This window comes from Cygnus olor, chromosome 2 (genome assembly GCF_009769625.2).
Source record: "Cygnus olor isolate bCygOlo1 chromosome 2, bCygOlo1.pri.v2, whole genome shotgun sequence".
NCBI classification, from domain to species: domain Eukaryota; kingdom Metazoa; phylum Chordata; class Aves; order Anseriformes; family Anatidae; genus Cygnus; species Cygnus olor.
In genome coordinates this window covers 65,095,733-65,118,776 of record NC_049170.1, presented here as the reverse complement: position 1 = coordinate 65,118,776, position 23,044 = coordinate 65,095,733, and the positions used below count along the sequence as shown (strand labels likewise).

The window sequence follows — 23,044 nt, the reverse complement described above, 5'->3', positions numbered from 1 at the left end:
TAGACTGTAAGGGTTTGGAGGGAAAGGATTATATAATGAACTGAAATTATGATGTGATCACAATATCAGAATGAAAAATAACAGGTATCAGATAAAAACCTATAACTAGCCCAGGTATGGAAACACCTGTAGGGATCTCCAGGTGTCTGTGCAGCCTCACAGTTGCATGGCCTGAAGACACCCAAAGAGGCGGACCACTTAGTGCTTTCTATAACAGAAATGCACATTATTTTCCAATGTTTACACCCCCACCCTGCTATCCAAACCAATAGATAGTTTGTTTAGATAGGTTTCAGGTTTGAAACTACACTAGTAGACCAAAAGTACTGCTGTGGCCTGAATGGCCTGAGCAACTATTTTATTTGTTGGTACTACATACAAAGACCAGAATTCAGTCCTTATAGTATAGCCAAGCTAGTTGGGGTACCATTGATTTAATGCAGAAATACCATCCAAATCCAGTTATCAGTTCCGGATTCTAGTCATGCCCTGACTCTGCTTTACCATTGTACTATTGCAGTGGCAAAATCAGAGGAAAATTCATGCAGAAAGGAGAAATTACTCTAAGACCACTAACAAATCTAGCAAAAGGCGTGACTAGGAGAAGAGCAGAAGAAATAGCAGTGAAAGCTAAGGAAATGCTGGAGGCAGGAGTTGAGTACTATGATATCTTTAAAGAGAGGTCGTTTAATTTGGAGAGAAGTTGCTGAAGGAATTTGGATGTGTGGATGGACTCCCTGAAGTAAGGATAAAGGGAGTAGATGTGGATGCAGGATTCTGATGAGGTGAAAATTGAGAAGCGGGGAGAAGCTCAGAGATGAGCAGGTTACAGGAATGCAGATGGAAGTGGGAGATATTTTTAGCCATCAGACTGAAACTCATGGATGCATTTAATGCTAAATTAGATGGAAAATAGAAAACAGAGAGGTGTTTATAAACCATCAATACTGAGAATTTGAATGAGCAGAAATGGTTGGGAATGGAGGAGTGAAGCTGTATGTGAGGGGGAAAGTGAGGTGTTTGGCTTCATTTTGTGAAGTGTGAGTGACCTAGGATATCCAGGGCAGGATGTAGAGAGGCAGTCAGACGTGGTAGACTGAACAGAGAGGGAGAGGTCAAGTGTAGAAAGGTAAGAATCATCCCAAGGAACAGAAGAGCAATCTGGACTGAGCCCTGAATGCTGTCGGAGGAGTGGTGGCAGGGAAACGTTGGAAGGAAGAGGATGAAGAGTTACAAAAGTTCCAAGACAAGACAGGCGAGAAGTGGGGAGATGATGCAAGTGGAGGTATTTTGAAAGTGTATGGTGGTTCTACTCAGCTGGGCAGCTGAGCTGCACCACAACTGCTCTCTCACTTCCCCTCCTCAAGGAGAAAGGAAGAGAAAATACAATAAAAGGGCTTAAGGGTTGAGATAGAACAGGGAGATCGCTCAACAATTATTGTGACAGGCAAAACGGACTCAGCGTAGGAAGATTAAAGAAATTTATTACCTATTACTAACAAGCTAGAGAAGTGAGAAACAAAGGAAAGAAACTAAAAACACCTTCCCCTCCCATCTACCCTCTTCCACCTCCTCCCCCCCAAACGGCACAGGGGAACAGGGAATGGGGGCTGTGGTCAGCCCCTGACACTTAGTCTCCACCGCTCCCTCACGGTCACTCTCTGCCCCTGCTCCACGTGGGGTCCCTCCCATGGGATGCTGTCCTTCCCAAACTGATCCTGCGTGGGCTTCCCACAGGCAGCAGCTCTTCAAGAACTGCTCCCACGTGGCTCCGTACCACAGGGTCCATCCGTCAGGAGCAAACTGCTCCAGCACGAGTCCCCCATGGGCAGCGGCTCCCCCCAGGTCCCCTGCTCCTGCGTGGGCTCCTCTCCACAGGCTGCAGCTCCGGCCCGGGGGCTCTCCATGGGCCGCAGCCTCCTCCAGGCCACATCCACCAGGGGCTCCTCCACGGGCTGTAGCATGGAGATCTGCTCCATGTGGGACCCATGGGCTGCAGGGGGACAGCCTGCTCCACCAGGGGCCACTCCACAGGTTGCAGGGGAACTGCTACTGCATGATTGCAGCACCTCCTGCCCTCCTTCTGCACTGATCTTGGGGGCTGCAGGGATGGTTCTCACTCCTCACTTTCCCAGCTGCTGTTGTGCAGCAGTTTTTTTTCCCCCTTTCTAAAATCTGCCCTCACAGAGGTGCAAACAACATCGCTTATTGGCTCAGCTCTGTGCAGTGGCAGATCCTTTTGGAACCAGCTGAAACTGGCCCTTACCTAACATGGGGCAGCTGATGGACTCTTCTCACAGAGGCCACCCCTGCAGCCTCCCACTACCAAAACCATGCTGCGTAAACCCAATACAAAGTGCCAGAAGGATGAAGGGGAATGAAAATACTTTCTGAACTTAAATGTTGGAAAGTGACTGATAAATGTGTAAAGAGGGAGCTTGAACTAGAAGAGATCCAGGTGCACTGGGACTGTGCGATGCTAAACATCTTGTGGTATGTACACAGCACTTCTAAATGTATTCTGATTTCAGGGGTCTCTGGGAGGGTTGTGGTAGTGCTGGGTCATAGTAGGAGATAAGGTTGACGAGCAAAGGTGCAGTGGTTACAGAGACAAATATAGGAGGAAGAGATTGGCTGGGTTTTATTTAAAGTGTTCACACGCTGAATCCTAATCTCAGTCTCTTGCAGAAGCCTGAGCCTGGATCTGAACCACGGTTTAGATACATCTTCACTTTACTGTGGCAAGAAAAAACTGTAGAGGTTCCAAGGTACCCAGAAATTACCTGAGCAAGTGACGTAGGTTACCACTGATATTTATGCAAACAATCTGACAGGAAAACTTAAGTGGAAAACAGTTGATCTGTGTATTGAAAGAGAGGGACTGCACAGAGAAAAGTGTTTTTAAATTACTGTGAAAGACTGGGATTTTCAGTTGAGGGTTTCTGAGCTCTATTCCCACCTCTGCAGAGGATCTCTGGGAGGCTTCAGACATGCCTGTCCAGGTGTTGTTTCGTACCTCAGTTCCATATCTGTAAAAATGAGATAATTGCATTTCCTTTCACATGCCTGCTGGTCTGCAAATAGACTATGAGGTCTTCTGGGGAAAAAAGAAATAGGTGTCTCACTTGCTGTTTCTATGCTTAGTGCCAAGTACTGTGGGGCTCCAGGATTTTGGGGCCTCTACATGCAATTGCAGTGGAAATATAAATAATATTAAGTATACCCCAAAAGGTCTCCTTCAGAGCTCCTACCCAGTCTGCTTATCATATGTTTCCATAATTCAGGTTTTTGCTATTTAAGTGGATATGATTATGTTGTACATGTATGAAAATCAGTGTGGACTGAGATACCATTGCTGTAGGAATTCCAACACTTGTTTTTCTGGTGTCATCCCTTTTCTAGAGCTTCTAGATACATACAGGTTCAAAATTGAAAGTGTATGTGTGTTATTCTCACCTGGACCTCAAGACTTTCTGCTTTTTTTTTTTTTTTCAACCAGAAAATTTTAGAACGTTTATTTTATCATTACTTCAGAGATTGTCTCCAAGGTGATTATTTTCCTTCCCACAAAAGTAATTATTAAATGAAATGGTTATCTTCTAGACAAGCTATAAGCCCTGCAAGAGTTGTGTATAAAAATAAGTTTTCCTCCACTAATTCTCACATTATTTCAAACAGTAGCTGCTCTTCCATTGCAATCTCTAGAGTGAGCGCTGTACATGGCTATGAGGCATTGCAATCATTTACAATTGTACCTGTTTAAAATCCTAAAATATTTTGAAGAAAAAAAATAGACCTCACAGAATGTAAAAGTAGAAGATAAAACCAGTATACCTGGTCCTGCTGTGAAATGTGGAGAGCTGAAAAACATGCTTGAGGTTTCAAAAGCCAATATAATTATGCAGTGTGTATCTTTAGTCTCTGAGGTATAGTTACCGTAAAGAAAGGGTGAGGGAAGGAGATCGGGGGTAGGCATGGGCTTACATTGCAGGGTGAAATATGTCTCCTTGACAGCACAGATCATAAAATTGGGTTGTTTTTGTCAGTTGAGCTCTGTAGTGTCTGATTTGAGGTGGATATGGTGCAGTGTCGGAGGAAGTGGTTGCAGTCGAGCAGAAGTACGCCACGCCCCAGTAGTGCACCTTGCCCCCACCAGCATCGTTTTCTGCTCTAAAAGATGAGCATTTTGTGGGGGGAGATAAACGTTCCTTTCTAGGAAAAACAGCGTGATCTTTACTCCTGATCAGGAGGTCCTATACTTTAGAAAGCTTGCAGTGAGCACAAGCTTTGTACCCCTCTTATGGCCATACCTCCAGAAATAACACCAAGCCTGAGGGCAAGTCCATGAGCTGCTCGTGTGTGTCTGTAGTGACTAATCCACATCCTGTTAAACTGCCTATGCCAAAAACTTCTGGTCCCAGAGTAAACCCATTGTGTACAATTCCAGGCAAGTCCTTGCTGTGGCTGGCAAAGGGGAGTTTGCTGGCAGCGTTGCCACAGGCTGTCACCCAGCAGAGCTCTGGGATTGTTTCACAGAGCTTGGGAAGATGTCTTGGCCCAAATTGCAATATAATTTACATTATTGACTGAAACAGTAGGGAGAATATATGTAGCATTGCAGGTAGTTCACTTGGGTAAATGAGATAGTATGGGGGAAAAAGGTGTATGCAACATGACATCTTACACAAGACATGTCGTCTTACAACGTGACATCTTACACAAGCGCGTGTCTAAGTCCTTTGTTTACCAGTGATAGCTCCCGGGTCCCTATGGGAGAAATATTAACAGCCTCTTCTGGGAATTCTGTCTGTCATTGATTTGAGAAGCTTTAGGAACAACAACAAAAAAAAGTTGGAATTGCTCACAATGGCTTGGGGCCCACTCATTTTTATTACACGGTGTTGACATGTAGACAGTGATAAGAGGACACAGCAATTCTTGTCTTTAGAGAGCAGGCAGCTGGCTTGTTTCAGGCCCATCTCTTCTCTCTGATTTCTCTCCTTTTCTATGCTGTAACTCAGTTGCCATCTTTTAATAGCATCTTATCACCCTGCTTTCTATTCTGAGAACCAAATTTAAAGTATTAGGATATATACAATGTACACCTCATAAATACAAACATCAGGACAATGCTGAACATGCAACAAAAAATCAGTTGTTCATGGACAGTCCAGAAAAGCAAATAAAATGCCAGCAAGCGTGATGAAAGCAATACAGCATTTCCTATATCTAACAGTAATGCTCTTCTGTAAGTATTTGTTGTCATTTTGAGTAGCAGGCCTAGTTTTGATCCTTCTGTATCAAGTTAGCTATGTCAGAAATACAATACAAAACTGTGTGATAAACTGTGAAAGGCCACAAGTTTTCCACATGTAAAGGGAAGCAGTGTAGAAAAGGGGCAAGATGCAGGTGATGGCACAGGTGATGGACAAGCAGATTCTCTGCTCACTTTGCTATTACCAGAGTGTTTCAGACCATCTGATACCGACCTTCCTGAACAAAGTTGGCATTCTGCTTCTTCTTGCATCACCCCGATGTTCTAGTTTATGCTCTGATGCTTGCCTGGGTGTGCAGTTAGTTTACTGTTCTGTGCTCTGTCTTTTCTGAGTGCTTCCCTATTTGCATAGAAATGTTTTTATTTGTTTTTTAAGGTGTAGTTGGCCTGTTTCTTTTTTAAAACTTTGCATTCTGTAGAAGAAAGTGAGCTTCATTTTAAATCAATGATAGGAATTCATTCATTAATAACATCACTTCCAGTGAGAGCTAAGCAACAGAACTGTTGCTTATGTGGGGAAGAGATCAGAAGAGGTAATCCAAGTCAGTATTCTGCCACATGAGAGTATTTCTTTCTTCTCTTTTAGTTTCACTTTTTCTTTTTTAGTTTGCGGTCAGTGCTACTTTACCTCAGTTTGTGCTAATATAATACCTTCTGTCTCTGTTTAGAAACAGTTAATATCACATCATGAATAGCATTAGAGTTCCCTTAAAGGCTTCTTGACTGATGAACAAAACCTATCCTTTTGAGTATACGGTTGTGTATATATAACATTATCATTCATTGCTCAGAAAAGAGGTGGGCTCTCCACAGTAATTTTTGTATTACAAGTATTTATTTCTAGATTTGTTTCAGTGGCTTGTAGTAAATGTACAGTTACTCCTTTGTGTCTCCTAAGATTGCCTTTTTTGTAATCAGACAGCATAACATCTAGCCTCCTTTTGGTGTCACCGCTAATTGGCCAAAATAATTTCAGGAGCATGGCATACGTGTGTGTGGTGCCACCTTGCTAACAGTCTGCTGGGGTGTTGGAGAGTAATTGGATGTGGTTGTGAGCTCGATCAACGTAACAGCCATGTCTCTCACGCATCATCCCAAATGGGATCACCCAGAATCCAGGCACTGGAACAACTGAAAGGCAGTATCAGAGTGTATGGTGGGTGAGTACAGCCATGGGTGGATGTTGCAGTCACTTTCTTAGAAACTGGAGGGTGCTGTGACCATTTCCATTATCTAGATGGATGAAGCAAAGCTGCAAAGAGTTGAGGTTGGGACGTACTTGGAGGCCCCACCTTTCCTTAGTGACTTTGATTTGCACGCTTCAGGAAAGATAATGATGTTCTTGACATCTCTTTGAGTTGAAAAATTGTCCTCTTACTGTTTTTTTGGCTCTTGTGAAATGACATGAATCTCCACTGCTCTGTTGGTTCTAATCTTCTTGTCTCAGAAAAGATTCGGCAGGGAGAGACAAGGTAATGTCTGATCTCGTCACTGTTATGTCTCCCTGACTTTCCTGGCATTGGGTCCAGCTTAATCGAGAGAAGCAAAGCCTCTGCCTTTGGCTGAAACTTTTAAATTTAAAAGAAGATGAATTATTTCTGTTGCTCTGAAAAACAATGAACACAGTATAATTTAAATCAAAGATAAAATCAGTAATTTTGAAATCACCTGCAGTAGCTTCTTTGGAACCACTAGACGTATCATTCTGGATCATTTTTGTTCAGGCCGCCCTTTCTAAAAATAACCCCGTAGTCATAGTGCCCATCAGCCATCCTGAAGATGTGCTGTTGAGAGACAGCTCATGGACAAGCACTGTCCCTCCTGGAGAAAAACCTCCTGATCCCAAGTGTGAAAACCTACTAATAAGAGAAGACCAGGCCTGACTGACAGTCTCTGGAGATTTTCTTTGTATAGATAGCAGAAATTTTTAAGATTTTAAAATATGACTCAGGAATAAAATCCAAATATTTCTCGAGATTATTTTTTTTCCAAAAAAAAGTAACATGGTGTCAAATATGTCCAAAGAAGCAAGGAGGGTAGGTATCCCCATGTTTGGGTTTTGTAGCGTGCTCGTCAGGAGTAAGAGACGCATAGGCTCCAAGACCTTGGTTTGTATAACTGAGATTTACTGTCTTACCCATTTCTTTGAGCATAACTAGGAGAGATGTTCAATCAAAGCTGTTTACTGGCTCTCTGTAGCCCAAAGGTTGCAATTTAAGATGTACCTCCTTTTCTGCAGGTAGGGCCCATGTTACCTGTTGTTTTAAACATTCTGTAAGGAATGTAATATGTACACCAGATATTCCTTCGCCTTTCTCCCAGCCACGACTAGGATGACAGGTTTAATGCTACAGTTCAGCAGACACCCTCCCCTATCACTACTTAAGAGAAGGATCTTGCCCTCTGTCATCTTTTGTCTGACAGTTTTCAGGCCATTAGTCTAATGGCTTTTTGCAGTATGAGAGTAGGGAATAAAATTAAAATGGATAAATGGATCCAATTATTTAATTTATCTTGAGAGATTTTGGTAGCAGAGGATGCTTTTTATTTCACCTTGCCTCCTAAGGGAAGTTGATTATGTGTTTGAAAACTGGATAGTAATGGTATTTTAAACCCTTTTCTTTTAAAGGTCTGGAAGCATTGCAATGTAGTGATGGTAATGCTGAGAAAATCAGGTCATTTCAAGAAAGGCACGTCCAAGTTTTGTTAGAAATAGTTGATAATAACATTCTTTATTTTCAGCAGTGGGCTGAGGGATGTACAGTTGCAGCACAAATGCCACTGTCCTGAATGCTAATTATCTTTTTAACACAGATTCTAGAATCAGAGGGAAGTGATGGTAAGTTGTCTTGAATGCACTGGAGATGTTGGAATAAATAATTAGACTAGTCATTAACTATATCCTGACAAATGAGTCAGGCCTGGAAACGCCACTGTGGTCTACTGCATCCATAGTCCATGTATTAGAAAGCATCTCAGAAGTATTAGTGATCCATATATTCGCATCCACATGGGCTATATCTGTGGTCCCTACTGTCAGCAGTCCATGTCATAAGGACTATGGCGCCGGTTTTATGTCTCTTTACACATCCATTGTGCAGCTGCTTTCACATTTCCAATATTCAGATGCTATCTGATGCAACATGGGTGCAACATCAACATTTGTTTTGTTTTGTTTTTGTTGTTATTTTTTAAACACGAAGACTTTTTCAACCTTGTTTTTGGTAAAGCAAATAAATAAATGAAAATCAGCAGAAATGCTATTTCTTCTGCATCACCTGAAATTGAACTGATACAAAGAGCATGTATCATGCTACTACTGAGGTTTACAGCATCGCACCTTTCTCATTTTACTTTCCAGTCTGCTTAAAATGTAAACCCTGGTAGAGATTGAGATGCACAGCCGGAACAGTCAGCAGTGCAAGTGCATGGATGTAGATGGATGGCCAGTAGAAACAATTCGAACCAGAGGCTCACTGAAAGACCTGTTCCTTCTCCTCCTCCTGTGCATCAGCAAGGCAGGATGCTTTCCTTACACTAGCACAGCAGTTTTATTTAAGTAGCTTTGAAATTTGGGTTTGGCCAGAAGGAAAAAACAGGTGCAGAGACTTGTGTGGAACTAAATCTGAATTGTACCCAACTGAGAAATAGAAGAGCAAAATGACTAAAGCTTTCATTAATATTTACAGCCCCAAGGTAATTGTCTGCTGGTTTATAGCCATAAGGGTAAGGGGTTGTCTTCCAGCAGTCTGCTGTGGCACTTAAGATTGGATTTACTGCCTGCTCCAGCATCTGAATTGAGAAGAACAATTTCTGACTGTCTAGTCTGTGTGGCTGCCAATCTTCAACTCCTCTAGCAGTGGTTGGAGAGAATTAGGCACGATACCTAAATGGGAAAGCAGGGAGGGACTCATGAAGTTTGGTTTATACAGCTTCCCTACCTCAAATTCCCTCCCCAAGTGGCAAGCAAGTATAAACATGGTTAGATTCAGGAGGTATTTCCTTTTCTCTTTCTTGTGTGTCTCAGTAAAATACAGACAGCGTGGTGTCTGCATTGTTTGATTCTAGGAAAGTACTCAAGTTACTAGTGTGACTGGCTTTCAGTGCACTTCTATCATCACACAAACACCATTTTCCTTGTGCTGTGTGTGGAAACCCATCAGCCTAATAGAAAACGCAGAGATCTTGCAGTTCCGATGGACTGATCCATCTCTGTCCTGTTCATCTCAAGTTGCCAGAGCAGCCAGTTCAGTCAACTGCAAGACAACTGTCAGTTCAATAATATATTTCCTGCCATTGCTTAGGAGCACATAAAAGACACTTTTTGGCAATATTTTTCTTTGGATTTGTTTTCTATTGTTAGTGTTTTCTGCCTCAGTCTCCTTTGGACATTGGACGCTCTGTGATAAATACATATTAAAAAACAAAACTTTTACAGATCTATATGAAGATGAGTGGTAATTTTAAAAATCAGCCTGTTTGAACTAATACAGCTATTGCCTGTGTTTGGTAGACAAAGAATATGTTGTTCTTTATTTGCTTGACTGTTAATGTATTTCAGATTTTTGTAATATTATTGCATTTGTTGTATACCAGTCTCCATTTGTATATGTTTATCTGTAGGTACCCATAAGCATATCTGTTTTATTAGTTTGTTTCCTCCCTTGTACAAAATGCTTGGAAAAATTGTCATTCTGAGCAAAAAGCTTGAGATACTCATCTAGATGCCATGGCTCAGGCCAGTCGCTTACTTGTGAAAAATGCTCTTTAAGTAAATAGGTTTTCGAAAATCAGGTATGCGTGGCAAAGACTCTAGTTTAAGTGGAGTAGTGTATGTGCACATTTGGTGAGCTTTCTCCGTGACTTGACATTTGACTTGATAGAAAGGAATCTGTGATACTTGTTGAAAGTTATACAGATCCTTTGTCCAAAATAGATTTGTATTTAAAATTGAGAACACTGTTCTCCATACAGTTATATGGACAGAGACAATTTAAATTGCCAGAAATGCTCTGAAAAGGTTATTTTTTTTGTTAAATATTTGCTTGGTGTCAGAATCTTGATAACTTTGAGAGGAACCTGCAACATTTAGGGAAGTCAGATTTCATAGTTTTGTTGCTTTGTACAGTGCCAGCAGTGAAGAGGTGAAAAAAAGATAACACTATTTTATTGTAAGGAATGTCAGGTTTTGGTTGGGTTTTATCCTATTTCTGTATTAAAATGAATTCTCATGCCTGTCACAGTTTCATTTGCAACATTGCAAAATGAACTTAGCTTCCAATTTCATGGTCAAGTGGCTCTTCATAGGCACACCCCAACGTGCTGCTGGGGTGCTCCGCTTGCATTCGTGGCTTGCAACAAGCTGCTGGTTTCTCTTTCAAACACCACAGAGAGGGGACAGTCCTATCAATACAAAGGAAAGCACTCATTACAACCATACTGTAATGCCTTCTCCACCAATTTGTTTTTTTCTGTAGGTGAAATATAGCATGCTGGAAAGGTCCCTTTTACAACTTCGGCCAATATAGTACTCTGATATCAGTAAGGAGGCAGGTTTTAGCATGCAACCAGCATGTCGTAACCCTACCTGAGAGGGTCAATAAATAATTTAGTTCATCTTTTTTCACTCCTCCAGCTCATCTCATTAATGTGCTCATCTCGAGCAGAGGGCCATATTTTCGCTTCATTTGCAAAATGTTCATAGATCTGAGGACTTTTGTCCCCAGTTCCCAGGATGGTCATTCAGTCACTAGACAGATTTGGTAAGGTAATCCTGCTCCTTGTGGCCTTTGCATTTCATTCTAGTGAAGTCTCGATTTCATGTGTTCCTCTCTGCTAACACTATTTCAGTGCGTAAAACTGATGGAACTATTTCAGTATGTTTTTCAGTGATGATGTTTTCTTGGCTCTCCATAGTATTTTTCCCCTTAGCTTTGATTTAAACTCTTTCTCATTTTTCTGAGCTATTTCTGGTTGCTGGACTTGGAATTATTCATGAACTTGAAGTTACGTGCATAGATCCTTTCCTCGACTGTCATGTTTCTTAGGTGGATATAGCAATTTGATTACCTGATCAGCTCCATCATTTTTAAAGACAGGGTAAATATATACTTGTATATGGACCACTGCAGGCAGAATAAATTAAACCCAGAGGCTTTCCTCTGAGTCTGCAGGGCAAAAGCAATATCCTGCAGAGCTCTAAGACATTTAATGTTAAAAAAGGAGGGCAGAAAAAGTGAAATCATAGCTATGAGAACCACACAGAAATACTCTGTGTATTTTAGCTAGCAATCCAGCATGCTTTATTCATGACTTTAAAGGAGCTGTGGGCATTTTTTCTCCTCTGGAGTATTCAGCTCTGAAACTCAAGCCTCTACCATGAGGGCCTAAACAGAAATTTCACCTCAGCCAGGGGTCTGAACTAACCATCACTTGAATTAATAAAAGAATTCCCACTGTAATGACAATCAGAGAAGACCATATGTAGCTACTTTTAGGTACTCAGAGGAGAAGTATTAGTTCTTACTTTTAATTCCTGAACATGGATACAGGCTGTCTCTTTAGAGAGTCCAGTCACTACTTCTTTCTAGGCTGTTACTGATTTTTCTTTTTTTTAAACTCAGATTTATGCTCATTATAAATGTGCCATTTGGTATAATTACTCTTCTCCGCTGACTTCCAATCAACTTCTTTAAAGAACAAAAATAGATGTTCCATTTTCCCAAGAGAAGTAGTATAGAGTTTACAAGGGTTTTTTTTTTTTTTTAAAATTTCTAGCTCTTTAAACTAGGTACCTAATTCCTTCTCTCCTGACCAATTAAAGTAATTAAAAGCTTCATTTTTTATCTTTATGGTAATAGTGGTAAGATGGTACTATTATCTTTAAAAGGTTTAATGTTTCTAAAGCTGTTTCCTGGATGGGATTACTTTTAATAAGATGGCATGTCCCTCTCAGGTTTCTGAATAGTTTAAAGATATGCCTTCTAAGGAGCACATTTCTGGTAAGATAAAGTAAAAATACTGGATATTCCTACTTACAAAAACTTCAGAAGATAAAGTTCAGAAATTGATGAGTTTATCAAAAAGTCCCCTAAGAAATTAGAAGCATTTAAAATATGTTTTGTTGTTGTTTTGTTTGATTGTTAGGTTTTTTTGTTGTAGTTGTTGTTTTTTATGGGCTTTTTTAAAATAGACAGCCTTTAGCATTAGCAGTCTGTAGAAGGGCTGAACACTTACTCAGGGAGAACTTCCCACTGGCTTCCATTGAGGGGCCTGTAGAACAAGGTACTGTTCTGTCTCAGTCCAAATGGCAGCTAGCAAAATGTGAGCCACAAATCTGTACGCTTCCATTGACCACATCCTTTTCTTGGATTACTTTTATATTTTGCAGCTGAGTAGAATTTGCAGTTCAGTACTGTATAAGAGAGAAACCCCACTACGAAAATGTAATCGTTACCAGCTTCTCCAAGAAGACACTTTAACGAGTTGCAAGGCCTTCATTGAAACAAAAGTAAAGAAAAAATGTTGTGAACTAGTTCTTCATTGTGATAAATTTAGGAGTTGAAGGTATATGGGCTTCAGCACATTTTGTTGTTGAGTGGATTGAAGACTCACCTGGAGGAAGGCAGCTTCTCTGGCTTCCATAGTCCTGGCTTTCAAAAAGAACTTAAGATATGATTAATGATACTTATCTGTAGACTTGAGGAGTTAGGGGATGACTCAAAGATGGTTAGGACTGCCTCTGTTGCTTAACAACCTGAGCATCTGTACAGATACAGTCAGGAGCCCTGAGCTGTGGTGTGTAGTCCTATCCGCATGTGTTGGATCAGTTATTGGTGTTGCCATTGGGAGGTGACCACTTGTAAGGTAACGTTCACCAACACCACTGCAGCAGTTCTGCCTTATAACTTTTTTTTTTTTTTTTCAGTGTTAGAGCGTTGAATTATAAATAGGTCCTGTATGACTCATTCTCAGAATTCTCCTCTGAATTTTTTGGAGTTGAGAGATTCCATCTCCTTCTTGTAGACTCTGCAAAGTACTTTCTAAGAAGCTTTAAAAAGTTGTATTTTTTAAATGCTATGTGCTAGAGGACACAGCTAAGTAGGCAGATAATTCCATCTTCTCAGCAGTTTCTTTTCAGTCTCAGAAGTTGCATGGATTGAGCGCCCATTCATCCAGCTCCTGACATGTTTGCGCTTAGAGGCTGCTCCATTCCAAGTTGCACGCAATGGTCTGGGGCTTTCCAAGAACCTGTTTCCATAATAGTTACTTAAAAAAAAAAAAAAGGGGCCAGATCTGTTCAGTAGTGAAGTTTTTAATATGGAGGTGTGATCACAATATGAGGATGATGCCTCCCTTTTTGGAGCAGCTGAGTCTCCACCTATGTGTGGTGTCCAAAACAGGTTTGTGGATTCTGTTTCTGTGTCCAGGCACCCAAGAGTTAGAAGCTGCACCACTGTTTATTGAACATAGCCCCAAATCTACATGTAATAAACACTTAAGGGATGGAGAAAGCAGTGAGTAATGAGAGCAATACGGCAAAAACAAAACAGCTGATATAAGTGAAATCCAGCAATCCTTATTTTCTATAATTACAGGGTTTATAAGAAGCAATTATGTAGTTATTCACGACATAACCTGATAAAACGCTGTTGTTGCAAGTAGAAGTCTTGTGCACAATGTTAAAATACAGAAAATGCTTGGTGTTCTGAGAGATTTTGTATGATTAAAGATCTGTTTATAGTGATGCATGCAGTACAGTATAGTTTGCAGAGGCTAAAAAAAAAAGGCTTTCAGATTGCAATCAGCATGAAAAATTAAGATTTTTACATCAAAGTGTGAGGAAGGCAAAAGCAGGGTCCTAAAGGGATTGGACTTCTGAAGCTATTCATTGCGCTTCAGTTCCACCAAGAGAAATATATGCGCTGAGACAGAGGGATCAAAGCAGAGAGCAGAGCCGTACCATGGTCTAATACCTGTGTTGAAATGGGCAAACCTAAGTGGTAAGAGATGATTCAGTTTACCCATCCAATGTAGAGTGATACACACCTGGGGAGCAGTAGTAATTGGCAGGGCTTTAGAAATGGGGAGTGCTACTTAGCATGCAAGGAAAAGCTACTGACAGTCTCTTCATGGCTCATAAACCCACTGTGCCAACCAAGTCAGTGGCATTGCAAATGCATATTTCCAGTGGGAGCTGTTGTCAACTGAAGAGCTAATCATCCCCATCTGGGAAGACTGAATTTAGATGGCTGCATGCCATGCCTAGTCTTTCATTGGAAAAACAGACCTTTGAAAAGTTAGGGAAAGTTTAAATGGGTGATTCACATAGTAACGGGAGGGCTGCTGAAAATTAATTCCAGGTGCAAAGGGAAATTAAAGGGAAGTAACAGTCCAGATGATAATAGAAGAGCAGAAAATGAACCATTTTCCTGAAAGAAAAACAATTTTTTTTTTAAATTGAAAGTGTTCCCATTCAGGTAAAGAGAAGATATAAGTACTTTGCAATTAGAGTAGTCGTTCAGGTTTCCTGTCGTTTCAAAAAGACACATGGCCTTTCCACATAGTCCATTGTACAGAGCTTTTACAGTAAGATCTGTACAATCTAAAGAGGGAGATTTTCGGGATGCAGAGTTCAAAGTAAATGTCATAACAGGAATTGGTTGGGAATTAATCTGCAGAATAAGGTCTAGTTGGAAGTTGATTGGGAATAAGGAGTATTATATTGTTCTGTTTTTTTTTGTTTTGTTTTGTTGTTTGTTTGTTTTATATACTAGTATTGTCTGTAAATAAAATGGCATGTTCAGCCCATTGCAACTTTAGGGCCAAGATCATTTCCTGCCTGTTACTACAGATTTGCAAAAATATAATAGAAAGCACAATTTATACATTGGTGTTTCCTAAGAAGGCTTAAAAGATAACTTTGTGAAGTAAACAGTTTGTTAAGCTGTTAATCGTGTGTCTGAATATGAAGAAAGAGTCTTCAAAAATGGTCTGAGAGAAAACCAAGTGTGACTACCAGTGAGGAAGGTAGTATTAAAGGTCATGGATGAAATGGGTGGGCTTCAGCCTTCAGCTGTGAAATCGCTGTGTACCTGAATGTAGAAATAGTGATTTTTTTGTTTGTTTGTTTGTTTGTGAAATGAAGCCTGAGCCATGTTAGATATTGGTGGCATTAATAGAGGCTGTGATTCCCAAACACATGTGGGAATGACAAAACTGGTCGTTGCTCTCCAAGAAAATCTACTGCAATATGTTTTCTTTGAGAGGGCCTTTGATCTGCCTTCTACACTTCTCAAAGCCAAAAAGTAGGTGATGCCCATATTGTTTCTTACAGGACCTTCTAGAAATCAAAGTTCCACTAAAAGGTGTGGGAAACTCATAAGAGCATACAGAACATGTCCAAGCTCCTCAGGCCTCTTTTTCCTGGGCTGTTACATCGGTTCTTTTGAAGAATTGCTTTTCACATTGCTCTTCCTTGACTTGTTGATTTTGACCATGTCTGACATTTGTGCACTATATCACAACCCACAAAACTTGAAGTGACTTTAACAAACAAAAACAAAACAAAAACAAAAAAAATCAAACCCAGCATTAACTGCAAAATAAAATTAAAAGAAAAAAAAAGGGGGGGAAAGGGAAGAAGTTAGCTTTCAGACCTCTTCGTGTTTTTTTTTTTGTTGTTTTTAAGTCTTTTTAGTATATTTTAATCATGTTTGAAAAAAATATTTTAAATCACTTGGGTGCAAAATAGTTTTGGTTTGTGGTGCTTTTTTAAATTAAAATCACAAGTCTTGCTTAAGCCATCCAATCTGTATATACTTCAAATGTCTTGCGGTTTATAGTAAAATCTAGAGAGCTGTTTCACAACCAAAGAGCCGGTAAAAAAACTCTTACATTTAGCTTCCTTGTTGCCATTCCAGGTTGACAGCTGGGACAGAAGAAAGTGAGAGGGGAGCGTATTGCCCTTTTGCCGTCAGTTCAGGTCCCAGTGTCCTTCCATTTCTCTGCAAGATCTCTCAGATCATGCAGAAGCAGCTCCTAAAAGCACAGAGAATCAGCATCAACATTAACCCATAAATATCACATTTATGGCACCAGCCTAAAGATGAGACCTCAGCAGTGTGACTGCAGGCACCAATGGACACACCAGTTCCCGTTCCCAGGTCAGCAAGCTGATCAGGCTGGGACTGCTTTTCTTACTGATGGCAAAAAAAAAAGTTCAGGCCTAGGTTGGTTTATGTTCATGAAAGTACCACCTTTTTTGGGAACAGCAAGGGTGTGAAACCAGCCTACAGAGCCTGCTGTCAGCAGTGGGTGTCACAACCCACAGCTAGTCAATAGTCATTAGGAGCCAAAAAGGCAGAAAAAACTGGCCAACATAAGGGAAAGATGCAGCAGAAAGCAAGAGTGCACAAATCTGGCTCTTACTTTTCTCATCGTGGTCTGTTTTTATTCTCACTGTATTAAAACTGTCATGGCTTTATGCTAATGTGGTTCATTCCTAGCCAGTGATTATTATGCTTTGAATTAGCAGAGCTCTTGAGGGTATTTTTCATGGGTAAAAAAAAAAAAAAAAAAGTAGTCCTTCTGAAAAATCGGAGTGAAAGGGGAAAAAAAAAACAACTGTTATTTGTATTAGCTCAGAGCCATGTGTGTTTGGAGAGGATGAAGGAGAAGGGCCATATCATCTCTTCATGGCTGATGGAGAGCCCAGCAGAGCTCCTGGAACAGCTCCATGTGAGACAAGATACCAAAATGCAAGGAAGAGCAGTCAGAATATGGAAATGGTTTTAACACTGTGTTTGGCTTTTAATGAACTCCCCTTTGGGAAAATTCCTTTTGACTCTAGTGTTAGTGTTGCCTGATGGTGAATCCACGCTAGTTTACCCTCAATGGGAGAAGCTTCCTGGGGGCAGTGAGAGCACAACTGGCGTGTAACGTAGAGGATGTGCTTTACGAAAGAAGACTTTTAAGGGATGTCATTTCACCTGGGAATGGTCTCAGCAGTAGCAATTAGGATCAGCTCTCAAAGAATTGTGCAACTCTGAGGTTTAGTAACTGTAGGGAACCTTGGTAGCAGAAATGGTGTCTCAGTGAGGGGCACGGGAAAAAGGGCGAGCAGCAAGAGGAATTTCATTATATTTCAACTGTGGTTTTATGTAGCAGAAAGCCTAATTCAGCAGCAGTAGTGTCATTCCCAGTTTGTTCAACGGACCACTGCTACACCCTCTATCCCCCGAGTAAGGCAGCAAAGACAGTACCAGCCCACTGCTTCTAGCAGCATCTCAAACGAGTCACAGCAGTGGCTCACAGCGTGGTCTTGTGTGCTTTAACTAGAGGCATCTTAAAGACAGAGGAAGTAGGAAAAGGCATGGTCTCTTTGGATCTGCATATAGAGTAAGGTGATTTATATATATCCTGTGCAGGTCTTCAAAGCCCTGCTGCATGTTCCAGTGAAATCAGAAAGCACAAGGAAATATCTGATTTCTTCTTTTTATCCTCATGGCACGTTCAGTGTAACAAGGCAATTTCAGCTTTGATGCAGCATGTCCCAGCCCTTTATAGGACAGCACCTTGTAATGGATTCTCCATATAAGCAGGTGTTTCTCTGGGCAGTCAGACACAATGTGAAGAGCTGGAACAAAATGAAATGCTGTGACCAGGCTACCTTTTTTTTTCCTCTGCTTTTAATTGAAAGAAAATGTTCTCAGAAATGTTTCTTTCTCTCCATTGCCCCAGAGGATGGTTGTTTTTTTAACCAGTTCCAGTGAAACAGTTTGAGACTCTGTATCTCATTGGCTAACAGCTTTTCACCAGAAACTTATAGGCAGCTGTATCTGGCAGTGATATTTTACAGGAAAAAGGAGTGTGTTGCCAACGTTAAAAACATGACAAGAAGAACAAAATAAGCAACTTCTTGCAAAAAAATGAGAGGCTCAAATAATATTTTAGTTTAGTGCTCTGGTAATAGGATTTCCTATGTGCTAGAGATATATCTGTAGTTGTTCCCATGAAAACCAACCTAAATTTGGCAAACTTAAAGCCTCTGAAAAATTTCCATTGAGATGCTCAAGGATTTTCCAGCTAAAATCTCTAGTGGTTCAGTCTGTGTGGAGTAGGGGTATTCATCCCTTCACAGCTCTGCTCTTGTTGAGATTCCCAAACCTGTGCTCATGACTGAGGTTAATCCTTAAACACTACAGGTGTAATAAAAACACTAGGTTGCTGTCTTCAGAATGAGAGCAGTGAAGATTTGTGTCCCATCTTTATGAATCCAGATTGCCTTTGTGCAAACCACTCAGGTCAGTTTTTCTGGCAGTGTTGCATTACAACGCAAGCCTGGGAAATGACAGAATAAAACGGAACAGTTCAGTTGGAAGGGACCTTCAAAAACCATCTAGTCCAAGTCCCTGACCACTTCAGGGCTAACCAAAAGTTAAAGCATGTCAATGAGGGCATTGTTCAAAGGCCTCTTGAACACTGACGGTCATGGAGCATCAACCACCAATCCAGGAACATGTTCCAGTGTTTGACCACCCTTACAGTAAAGAGTCTTTTTCTAACAAACAGCCCCTTTGCTCTTCCTGCATATCCTGTCATCAGTACCCAGGGAGCAGATACCAGCAGCTCCCTACAAATTCCTCTCCTCAGGGAGTTGCTGAGAGCCATGAGGTGGCCTCTCAGTCTCCTTTTCTCTAGACTGGACAACCCAAGTGTCCTCAGCCTCTCCATCCCAGGTACAACACCTAGCATTTTCGTTTATTGAACTTCATGCTGATGATGATTTCCCAGTGCTCTAATCTATCTAGATCCCTCTGCAAGGCCTCTCATCCCTCCAGTCAGCCAACAGCACCCCCGGTTTAGTGTCATCAGTGGACTTGTTGAGGTTGCATTCCACTCCCGCACCCAGATCAATAGAAATGTTAAAGAGGACTAGCTGTAGAATTGAGCCCTGGGAGACACTGGAGGTGACCATCCACCAGCCAAATGTAGCCTCATTCACGATGACCCTCTGAGCTCTACCTTTTAGCCATCATCACCCAGCACAGCATGAACCTGTTTGTCTTACAGTTGGACAATACGTCCAGAAGGATGCCATGAGGGGCAGTATTAAAGGCCTTGCTAAAATCCAGAAAGATTACATCCACCACTACCTTTTCATCCACCAAGCAGGTGACCTTATCCTAGAAGGAGCTCAAATTATGAAGGCCAGACTTTCCCTTGATGAGCCCATGTTGACTGTGCCTGATAATAGCTTTATCCTTTAACTGACTTTCAATAACCCTCAGGACAATCTTCTCCATAACTTTTCCAGGGACTGAGGTTAGGGACTAACAGGTCTGTAGTTTCCCAGGTCTTTTCTCATGCCTTTGTGTAGATGGGAAAAAAATATATATATATATATATGTATATATATTTAATTTTTAAAGTCTCCTTCAAGATGACTGAATTACGCAGATGCTCTTCTTAGGGTCAGAGGCTGCATGTTTCAGCCCAGGGCTGGAAGAGCTTCTTGCAGCCCTGGCAGCTGTGGCATGGAGGGACCCTTTGACACTCTCTCCATGCTGCTGGTACCTTTCTACTGTTGGTGTTTTCCTTTGTCGTCCCAGCTTACCTCTGTCAGTGCCTCTCTCTAATCACAGGGATGTTAATTCCCAAACAAGTTAGCATACATTTTCTCTGGAAACCTGAGGGGGAGGCCATGCAATGTAATTGTGGCAAGTGGAAAAGGCTGCCCAGGGGGCTGTGAAGTCTCCTTCCCTGGAGACATTCAAAACCCATCTGGACGCATTCCTGTGTGACGTGATCTAGGTGTTCCTGTTCCGGCAGGGGGACAGGACTAGATGATCTCTCAAGGTCCCTTCCAATCCCTCACATTCTGTGATTCTGTGACTACCTACCCCCAGACTTCTCTTGTTGTCAGGAGGAGGAAGAGTAACTTAAATTCTTCTAATTTGTTTGTTGGTTTGCTTGTTTATTTAAGTATTGAGACTACAATGATGTATTACAATGTAATGATTGCAGAAATTTATTAATTTTTGTTATTAACAACAGAAGTTCAGTGAAAACCTGTAACGCTCTCTCTAGGGAATTCAGCCGTAACTGTGGACTGTATTAAAATTCTCCACATCCCTAGGTTTAAAGACTTTTAAAAGGATGAAAATGGGTGGGCAGAGAAGTGGGGCTAGGAGGAACTTTCTGAATTTTTAACGTGCTTTCTGTCACTAGAAAATACTTGATGCAGCCCCTTTTGGAACTCAGGCAGATCTAGTGAACACAGTGATGTTACCAGAGGGTATTCAGTCCTTGCCACTGATAAATATAAGTTAATGCAAATTTCTCTTTCCATTGCAAGACAAGCTTGAAATATTTCGCTTAAGCAGTATTTCGTAATTTCTTTGGAGCTCTTTCCAAGTCTCTATCACACACTTCCATGTGAATGGCTGGGGATGGACTGCCAGCTGTCTAGAGCAATGCAGAATGATTTGCTGAAGACTGAATCTGAATATTAGTACTGATTTTTACAGCACAGCATGGATTCCACTGAAAGGGAAAAAAAAAAAAGTTAAAATAATAAAGACTACATTTTTTCCCCTTTTTTACTGTTCTCTGTAACCATGTAAAAATTTAACCATCTCTGTGTGGTTCTCTGATAATTTGTTAAAACACCTATTTCACCTCTTTTTTTTTCTTTTTTCTTTTTTTTTTTTTTTTTTCTTGTGGAAACTATAGCTGAGGAAGTGGAAAGACTGGCTGCAATGCGTTCAGATTCTCTAGTACCTGGGACTCACACGCCTCCGATCAGAAGAAGAAGCAAATTTGCCACTCTTGGAAGGCTTTTTAAGCCATGGAAATGGAGGAAGAAGAAGAGCGAAAAATTTAAGCACACTTCTGCAGGTAATACTCTCAGTCAGGTTGGTCTGTTTATCTTGGACTGTTTGTTCAACAAGGTTGAAAACTGTTAATGCAGCCCCAATTTATACATGTTTTGAAGTTTGTAGCTTGACTGGGAGAGATTTCTCAGATTTTAAGCAATTTTTAACTTGGTTACCAGCTCTGTCTTAAAAAAAAAAAAAAATGCTACCTCGCATGCATTACAATTAAAGCAGTAGCTCGCCAAAGCTGTATTTTCAGGTTTTGCAATTATAGCTAGAGTGTAACCCAGAAGAAATCTCATACATTGATTTAGCAAATTGTGGGTAAAAGAAGTGGTAGCGTGAAAAGACAAGCCAAGTGGAGGATACAGCTACACTCAAACTCTGTAAGTACTAACAAGGGAGCAAGAAAAATAGATGGCAAAGGAGCTGACATTCTGTTGAGTAACTTGCATAACCATAAATTATTTTTTCCCTTGGGCTAGGAAGATGTGTCACTTGTTTCCTGAGAAAAACAAATCAGTCCTCCTGCTGCACCCCTTCTCCCGCCATTGTATTTAATGCTCCTGGTTTAAGACTTTTAAAATATATTTTTATATATATAGAAAACTGCAAATACGTATTTTTATATTGCAAATTGGTCTGAGCAAGAATCCCAAATCCAGGTGCTGATTCATGTGTTGGAATTTTGTACCTGGTGTGTTTGGTTTCAAGTTCCGTTACTTTTTTAGAAGGGTTCTTTTCTTTGCTCTTCCATGATGCCTAATAATTAGTATATGTGCTTCTGCAAGTCTCAAGTCTGGATTGTCCGTGAGAAAAGATGAATTTTCTTTGATTTCTTGTTGTTCTTACCGGAGCTAGAAACAAAGCAGTGACAGAAGAGTCTTGGGTTACAACTCAGTTGCTCTCTGACCTGTTTATGTACAGTAGAAGCTTTCTGGCAGGACTGGAGTGTAGTTTTTGACACCCTTAAGCCTGTACTCATGAAAATGGCCCTTAATCACACAAGAAGTCTCATGTAGTTAAGTGCAAATTCATGTGCGAAGTTAAATGCGGAATAAGAGTATGCAGTTCATTCAGACCTAAAGGTGCTCTTTATGTATGGTGTTTAAACTGCTCCCTGATTTATCAGGCAAAAAATAATGGACTGGAATAGATGGCTATATTACTCTGAGTGGTGATCGTATTTTTGACTTGACATCTGTGAAGTTATTGTCACTAAAACGATACGCAAAACAAGTGGCTTGTCTTTCATATTCTGTATCAGTCATAACTGTAGTGTGGCATAGCAGGATTTCCATGAAAACCATATTGCTCATAGGAGCATTGGATATGTGGATGCTTTTGTCACAACCAGTTTGAAGCTCGTTTTGCAGCATTCTGGGCTGGTTGGTTACAGCTAGTAGCATAATCACAGCAGTACAGGACATACCATGGGCTGCAAAAGCCTCCCTAGTATTTGTTTGTATGGTTTATCTAGTTCCAGGAGCTGGGGTTGAGCTATATACTGCTGTGGTTAGACCAATTAGTTTGAATCTGGCTTGAACATGCCTGCCTGTTCTGCTCTGGGCACTGCAATAGCTGTTATGTAGATTTTCCCCAGTTACCAAAACATTTGGGAAGTATACAGTGATTAAAACCAGAGTAAAAACATGTATTTCCTTTTCTCGGAGCAGAAGGAAGCTTTACCAGACAAGCCAGCATATCTCCTCCTGATAAGAGGGATTTCAGTGTCTGAAGAACTAAATTAAAAGCAGGGTATCCAGTTCGTTGATTGAGGTACAGTTTGATCTTAGATGAATCCAAAACCTTTTTTTTTTCCTTCCCCTTCCTCTCCTCTCCTCTCCTTTTTTTTTTTTACTAAAAGTAAATAAATCAATTTCTAGTAAGC

At 40.8% G+C, this 23,044-nt stretch overlaps 1 protein-coding gene across 11 annotated transcripts in view; it reads left to right on the top strand.

Annotated features, from left to right (window-relative positions):
• The window catches only part of PHACTR1 (phosphatase and actin regulator 1), a 376,918-nt gene that overhangs the window by 221,664 nt on the left and 132,210 nt on the right, over positions 1–23,044 (top strand). For all 11 annotated transcript variants that reach the window (XM_040546889.1, XM_040546892.1, XM_040546891.1 and 8 more), the window contains one exon: positions 21,011–21,175. In XM_040546889.1, the coding sequence (XP_040402823.1) occupies positions 21,011–21,175 (165 nt within the window). The remainder of the gene's footprint in view (positions 1–21,010; positions 21,176–23,044) is intronic.